General features: G+C 32.0%; 1 protein-coding gene across 1 annotated transcript; it reads right to left on the reverse strand.

Annotated features, from left to right (window-relative positions):
* Nucleotides 1-1,066: 1,066 nt before the first annotated feature.
* Nucleotides 1,067-7,787, reverse strand: LOC143579290 (spermidine synthase 1-like). The gene is made up of 9 exons (XM_077062635.1): nucleotides 7,474-7,787; nucleotides 4,432-4,508; nucleotides 4,099-4,221; nucleotides 3,561-3,665; nucleotides 3,186-3,258; nucleotides 3,021-3,092; nucleotides 2,288-2,483; nucleotides 2,073-2,202; nucleotides 1,067-1,322 (listed from the first exon to the last, which is right to left on the reverse strand). The coding sequence occupies exons 1-9, from the start codon at nucleotides 7,622-7,624 to the stop codon at nucleotides 1,254-1,256; spliced, it is 996 nt and encodes a 331-aa protein (XP_076918750.1). The 5' UTR covers nucleotides 7,625-7,787; the 3' UTR covers nucleotides 1,067-1,253.
* Between the last annotated feature and the right edge of the window lie 936 nt (nucleotides 7,788-8,723).

Genomic DNA, 8,723 nt, shown 5'->3' on the forward strand with positions numbered 1-8,723 from the left:
ATCATCATTCGTCAACACATATTTTTTGTCCATGCCAAATGCCTGGAAAACTCCTCGATTGGGCGGTGTTAAGCACATTTTTTATGATGTGGCTTGGGATGTTAAGCCATTATTATGCTCTAATGAAAATAATTTGGTACTCAATTTGTTCCGGTTAATTATATGTCTGATGCAATCCAAATCGTAGTTTTAATGAAACAGGGCTAGACAGGTAACTAGGCCTGAAAGAGCTATCAATCCGAGTCTAAAGTATAACAAACCGGTACCAGAACACGACAGAAAGTATCAAAGTACCATACAACCCAATTCTCGCCTCAAACTATTTTATTGAAACATGCTTAGAGTGTGAGTGCCGGGGGGGGGGGATTTCTTTAACCCACTCACACAACTAACCAATCAACAGGTGCCACCCCTTATACGAGTAAATTCTCAATCCATGGAGGAAAAAAACAATATTTAGCCAACTCCAGTCAATTCATACCTTTTCGACGGTATTTAGGCGGGCTTGAACATCTAGGAGAATCGTTTAACTCAATTCTTGAATAAGTTTGCGATAGAACGTGTTCGAAAATAAAATTGGAATCTTTCTTGCACAATTATGGGAGCCACAAGAAACATGACCAGTTACTCCTATGCAAACATATATAATGATTAATGAAAGAGACTACACCTAGAGTAGAGATATACGATCCGCTCGTTCGAATTTGGATTTTACCATACATACAAGTTCAAACCGTTTTGGAAAAACCGGTTTGAGAAAAACTAGATATAAAGTCCGGTTTTAAACCGGTTCCAGTCTGATCCAATCCGGTTTTGTTTTCATCTACATTCTACAAACCAATTTCTAACCCGATCCGGTTTGGCCCAAAAAAGGTGTACGCATCTATACGACTATACCTTCACTCGCCTAACAGACCATTTTTTATCACTGGGCCCAATAAAAAACAAGAAAAAACCTACATGGAGGCCCGGCCCACCATTAATCGAATGCGTAAACATTAGAAATAAATAAAAGCCGAAAAATTTGGTTTTAACATTTTAAAAGTCCCCATAAAATCTATGGAAAGATGACAAATTGTGCATAAACATAAATGATGCTGCTAAGCATCTCAATTCTCATAGACTAAAACTTTAAATAAACAGATATTACCGTGACTAAAACATAAATTATTCTGATCTTGATTGATCTTAGAAGACGTTGAAACCATCTTCAATCAGCAACAGAAAGCCAGGAAACTTCTTTTCTATATATTTTAGTTTTCGGCTTTGGATTCAATCACTTTCTTGGCAAAAGAAGGCAAACAAAACGCAGCTGCGTGAATCTGTATGTCGAAAACCATTGAATAGTTTTAGAAAATACAAAACAATGGCAATAAGAGGATTACTAATTAACAGCTTATAGTGTCATTGTAGCAAAAACTGTTAAGCAAATTGCACGGAACAGAAGCGAACAGCATATTTTCTCTCGATTTTAGCAACACTTACTAATGAGCCAATCAGTTTTTTTTGCTTAAATGACTAACATGGTATTTAATAGCCATTTTCTAGCATAAAACATATTTTGCAAATACGGCATCTGATGAGGAAGCCGGCATGGCATCTACCAATGTCATATCAGCAAATTACTGTTAAAATCCACTAAGTTGAAGTTGGTGATTAAATTGGTTTAAAACTATAAGATGGTTTCTACTTTACATATGATCTAAATTAAAGTTGGTAGCTAAACTCAGGGGCGTCTCTGATAGAGGGGCACGGTGGTCGACGGTGTCAGACTCGATCACCCATGTAGGCCCAAAAATTGGGAAAAAAAAATATTTATATATTATATATATGTATTATTTTCTTTTTTTCATATATAAGTTTAGAACTTGTATATTACTTAAGGCTCAAATTTTTACTCGCCTTCGCCCCCAAAGTTTTTAGCGATTCTCGGGGACGGCCATGGCTAAACTCAGGAATAAGTGGTAAAATTTGTTTCAACTTTGTGCAGTTACACTACCTATCTAATCTTGAGTAAAAATACGCAGTTTTGAAGGGCTAAATATGTTTTCGAGAAAGAATTAAAAGAATACCTCTTGGTTGTAGAACTTCAAGGGTACTATAGACTTGATCTGGTTTTCCTGTACATCTATCGGGTTGATCGGGTTCTTGAAATTAACTTCCGGTCCCTCAGTTGAACATAACATGAAACCAATTACTCCGCTGAAAGTCGATTTGAACCCAAAATGGTTAAAAATACAGTATTTTTAACAATATTGGACATTAAAGGACAAAGTAAAGAAAATACCTTGGATATGTAGGAACCGTGGTCCATGCATAGTTAACAGAACCTTTAAAGACTTCACGACAATTTTCAACAATACCTTCAATGATATTCATGTGCAGCCATATGCTTTCAGCCTGAGTACACATAACACCACCTGGACGAAGTGCTTTTGAAACCGACTCAAAAAACGGTTTCTTAAAAAGTTCTTCTGCCGGTCCTGAAGTAAAAAAAATACACTAAGTTTCTCAAACTAACTTAAAGTTTGTTTCACATGTGTTTGCATATTTTTCTTGAATGCTATCAAATAAAAGAATAATGAATCTAGAGGACACCAAAGTATTCAAAACTTTTTCGGTAAGGTTACTCAAATATTAAAACTACTTTATGGACCATCCAGATATCTTATTAGACGTATACAAATTAAGACCAAAAACATGTTGAACGATAGAGCCTGCCTTGATTTATCAAAGATTAAGTTACTTTAATCTAAATAATGATGATATGTAATCATTAATATATTACAATATCTTATAAAATCTCATATTTCAACATGTTAGTGATCAAAATTGTTATAAACTTTGGGGTCATATAAAGTAGTTTATAACATATATGTGACAATTAAAAATCACTTTGGGCAACTTTAGACCCATTTGACTTAGTTGACCCGTTTGTCTGCGAACAGATAAAAACACAACCCAAATCAAATCAATCGTAGGTGAACGGGTAAACATTGACTCCCTCTACGGGGGTGTACCTATAGGATCTGAAGAATCAACTATAACAGCATCATAACTTCCTTCTTGAGCAGCCTTCAGAAATGCAACTCCTGGCAGATTAAAAATCATATAAAAACAAGGCTTTATAAATTATTACATAAAAAATAGATGTTATGGAACAAGATTTTGTTGCATGTGTATACCATCACCAACATGGAGTGTGACACGGGGATCTTTGTATCCAACAGCCACTTCAGGAAAGTGTTCTTTAGAAACCTACAAAATATAAATATAATTCAAATCATTTTAGTAATTTACAACCTTTTTAACTGTGATAATTAGAGTGTTTGGGCAAGCATTTTCAAAATAGTCAATTTGGCTTGACTAATCAGAATCAAATAATGAATTGCTTAAAGTTAAAAATACTTGGATAACTTTACAGGTTACAAAATAATTCAAAAAAGACACAACAGCTAATGCAGATTGCAGAACAACTTGAATTGTATATTGACATATTATGCAAAAGGCTACAAAAGTTCATTAATGATACTAAATTTCATAAGTTCATGATAACTCACATCAATGACCATTTTATCGATCTCGCATATATCAATATGTTCAACTGATGAATGGCGAGCAACTTCACGCAAGACACCACCATCGCCTCCACCAATAACCAAAACCTGCAATTGAAGAACAAAATTCAGGCTAAAATTAATCTTTTGAGAAAACTTTGTGTTTGCGATATTAGCAATCAGGTATAAACTTCTAGTTTTAATTACTGTTGTTTACAAAAAGTATTTCATACACGTATTTAAAGATCCATTAAGCTTTTAGTAAAATAAAACGACAACAAAAAGTGAACTTATTATTGAGAAATTTTTTAACATCAATTCATCAAAGACCAAACATTTAACAGTTTTCAAACTCGGCAACTTGCATGTCGATAAATGGGTGAAACAATTTCTATATCATTTATGTTAGATACAAGCATTTCACACACATTTACAGATATCCATGAAGTGTCAATACAAAAACTTACAGTAAGATAGCCTGTTACTGAAATTTTGTATCAATCACAAAATGTATAATATATAGTTACAGAGCTGGCAAAACCTTCTTAGGATTAGGAATTGAACAAAGTGGGAGATGAGTAATCATTTCTTGGTATGCACATTCATCACGTTCTGTAAGTTGAATCACACCATCCAACACAAGAACCTTTCCATACGTTGCAGACTGAGACAAACAGAATTTAAAAAATTCAATAAGTCAAATATAAATAACTACAATTGAAGTTATACAAATACAAAAGGTGAACCCCATTGTCAAAAATACACAAATGTTCTAAGATATAGTGTGCAATATATTTTTGTGTTTAAAAAGATAAAATCAAGGTTTAGAACTTTAGGTATCTAAAGATTGTAATAGAATTTAGTATGCAAATACCTGAAAAACCATGACATCTTGGTAATCAGATTTTCCCTGAAACAGTATATTTTCAACCTTTAAAGAGTGCGCTTCTCCTGCAAAGAAAAGAAGAAAATGGTGAACAAAAAATTAGTATTTTTTATTTATTTATTTATTAACTGATTGACTTAGTATTTTACACATGCTATAAACTCCCTGAAGCATTACGAGTGGTATACTTTATGTTATAAAACGTCCAATTTACAACCTACAATCACATATTCAACTTTTGACATCCTTACATAAAAATGATGATGTATTGACGCTTATGTTGGTCAACAGGATTCCAGTATTTGGTAATAACAGAGAGCCATTTTAACTTTTGACTAATGGTCTAACCACCACCCTACAACCATGTGCAGATCAAACACAACTATTTTCATGTACTACCAAAACTAGATATTGATGAGTCTAATAATCCTAAAAAACAATCCGCCTTCATTAAACGTGAGAATAGCTTAAAACAGCGGACCATCAAATCAATAAATAGAGTTACAAGCACTTGACTTCTAAAGGTCAACAGATCACTTCAAAGTCTAGAAAACTTATATCTATTATTTTTTTGAAAGTACGAAAGCTGTAAACTTCAAATTCAAGCTACCAAAGTAATTCATAGAAATTTTAGTGTGATAAAAACATTTATTAGACATGCAACACTCAAATATTTACTATTTTAGCTTGGAAAAAGGAGGACCAGAAAACATGAATTATTGACTCTGCACTACTTTAGATTTTTTAACACATAATAACTGAATTGACATTTAGTTATAAATTCACTTGTATCACTGAGATTATGCTGTAGAGCAATCATTACACCCCAAGTGCACACATTTTCAAATTTTGGTCTCATAAAAAAATGCTCAAAAGTCAGTAGAAAGTATAAAGTGAAAAACATCATGAAAAGACACCAAAATAAAAATATCAGCAAAGTCAAAACACATTAAAGTCAAATAGCATATGAGTAGATATTTTCTATACAAATTAAAGTGTTGTTAAAACCCTTACATAAATATCAAGAATCACCTAGCATCAAATTCAAAGTTTCAAACCACATTTATACACATTAAAAGATTTAATACACTAAGCAAAAAATCCAAAGCATTTTAAAGCTCGATGCTGCGCAAAGATAATGAGATTTGAAATATAAAACTGATCACATAACTTTTTTCTAAACAATAACATCATTATTTCCATCCACATGAGGGAAAAATCAGGCATGTACGCATCTAATAACTGATGAACCAATAACTTAATGCACAAGCAATTCATGCTTTCATATTGTAGCTAATAAAACTGCATGTATCTTAAATTTGATTTTAATAGAATTATAATGACTAATGCAACGATTCAACGAATATGATTGTAAAAAGGAATCTGTGATTTGTAAGAGTATCACTGTGGCTACTCTGTGTGTAACCTTCAAGAAACACATTAATTAACTAACATTTTTTTAAAAAAAAAGTGATACTCACTTAGGTTATTAATTATCCAATCTATATCAATCCAAAACAACTTAAAACAGATTAGTTCTAAAATAAATGGTCCAGCAGAAAGAGGTGTAAACGAGCCAAGTCCGAGCTTGACTAGGCTCGAGCTCGGCTCGGTTTAACTTACGAGAGCTTAAGCTCGTTTCAAGATCTTTTTCTAAAGCTTGAGCTCGGCTGTTTTTTCAAGCTTTGGCTAAGCTTTATCATTACTTATTAATTAACTCATATATGTTTTTACTTATTCTTAAATGTTTTGAAAAAAAACCTTAAACGAGCCTATGCTAAGCTCGGTTCAGCTCGTTTGCACCCTAGTCTGCAGAATAACGATGATAGCCTAAACTCGACTTGCCCCCAAACAATCATACTAGCTTTACAACTAATAATTACAAACATACCAAACTCAGAAAAATTAATAATTGTTACAATTAACTGAAAGTCTGAAAAAAACTTATAAAATTAGTATAACACATAAAACTAGTTAAACAGAGAATGCTCTGTACACTAATAATAATAATAACCAAAACTCCACTCACCAACCAATCATACTACATAATAGCTTCACAACTAACAATTACAAATACATCATCAAACTCATAATAATAACTAAAATCGTTACAATTAATCCAAAACACCTACAACATTAGTATTATATAAATACCATAAATTAATAATAATAATAATAATAACCTAACCTCCACTTACCACCAAACATTCATATAAGCTTCACAACTAACAATTACATATAAAACTGTTACAATTAATCAAATAAACCTACAAAATTAGTATAATATACAAAACTACAAAAACAGAGAAGCTCTGTAAATTAATAATAATAATAATACTAATAATATTAATAACAACAACAACCTCCTAAACTCCACTTACCACCAAACAATCATATACTAGCTTCACAACTAACGATTACAAATACATCAAACTCATAATATTAACTAAAACCGTTACACTTAATCCAAATAATCTACAAAATTAGTACTAAAACATAATACTGTAAATTAATAATAATAATAATAATAATAATAATAATAATAACCTAAACTCCACTTACCACCAAACATTCATACTAGCTTCACAACTAACCATTAAATATACATGAAACTCATAATAATAACTAAAACCGTTACAATTAATCCAAATAACCTACAAAATTAGTATAACATACAAAACTACAGAAATAGCAAACTTTCTATTAATAATAATAATAATAATAACAATAACAAACAATTACTTAATAATAATAACCACCACCTAAACTCCACTTACTAGCTTAATTTACAACTAACAAATACAAATACATCAAACTCATAATAATAATAATAATAATAATAACTAAAACTGTTACAATTAATCCAAATAACCTACAAAATAAGTATAATAAAACCACTGTAAAATAATAATAATAATAATAATAATAATAATAATAATAACCTAACCTCAAGTAGCTTCACAACTAACAATTACATATAAAACTGTCACAATTAATCAAAAAACAGTAAAAATTAAACATGAAGCTCACCAGGCCACATTGTGCTAATCTCAGAGAACCAGCCAGGAATAACTGAAGATATGCTTTTAACGCCATTAACGGCGTTATTATTATTATCATCTCCTTCTTTCAGCTTCTTCATCGGTGACTTAGTGGCGGCTGTAATGTTTTGGTCCGTCATATTATTATTAAAACCCTAACGATGACGAAGAAGAAGACGCAAATGTGAAGATAAAAAGTGTGAAATGTGACGCGAATAAAGAGGTGTGGATTCGCCGAATGTTACTTTTAGAGAAAAAAAGAATAATAATAATATTATTATTATTGTTAATGATATGCCACTTGATTGAGTGACGGAATTGGGTTCTGATTTAGTGTCAGATATTTATAAAGTACAAACCATACTTTTTTACTTTATTTTATGCCGGAAACGAACTGAATGTTTGGTAAATTGTTTGACAGAATTTTCTCAAGAGATAGGAAGTTTGGATTATCCAGTGAAGACTCAAGTTCGAATCTCACTTGTGTTTTCGCCAGAGAGTTCTGCTCTTGTGGTGGTACAACGGCTGTCAAGTTACAGTCGACGGTATGGTTTCCCGGGGGAATGCCCAAGCCAAACTATGAAGTCAGCGTGGGCCCGGTTAAGACAATATAGTCTGGCCAGAGTAGGGCATTGGGGCTTGGCAAATTTGGAGAGTATGGTAGTCTAAATATAAGAAAGTCGACGTTGTTTTAAAAAAAGCCGTGACGGAAAGTTTGTTTATTTAAAAATCAAATAAACATGAACACATGTTTCGTTCTTTCATATATGCCGGTGAGCGTTTGTTTATGTTTGTTCATATATATATTCATTTATGTTTCTTTGTGTTCATTTAAGTAGGGTGATGTATGTTCAATCATGTTTGTTTGTTTTTGTTCATTTATGTTCGTGAACTGTTTGTTTAGATTTTAAAATAAACGAACACGAACTTGTTCATTTTTTTTAAATAAACAACATAAACACCAAATATTTGTTCGATTAAGTGTTTGTGTTCATTTATTTGTCCGTTTAAAGTTAAATGAACAAACACGAACATACCCTTGTTCGTGTTCATTTACATGCCTACTTTATTTTGTTTATATCTTATTTACGACGTTTGAAAGTATCCTTAATATCCGAGTGAGTTTGCCAATGAGCTTGTGGTGGAGTGGTAAGTGAAAGACTTGGTGTTCCATGTGACCCATGTTCGATTCATGTTCCTATTTAGTTTTTGTGGCACTATGTGATGATGGGAGACTAG

The sequence above is a fragment of the Bidens hawaiensis genome, unplaced genomic scaffold (genome assembly GCF_021521415.1).
Source record: "Bidens hawaiensis isolate Kalapana, Puna unplaced genomic scaffold, B.hawaiensis_p1.1 tig00029652_1, whole genome shotgun sequence".
Classification (NCBI taxonomy): Eukaryota; Viridiplantae; Streptophyta; class Magnoliopsida; order Asterales; family Asteraceae; genus Bidens; species Bidens hawaiensis.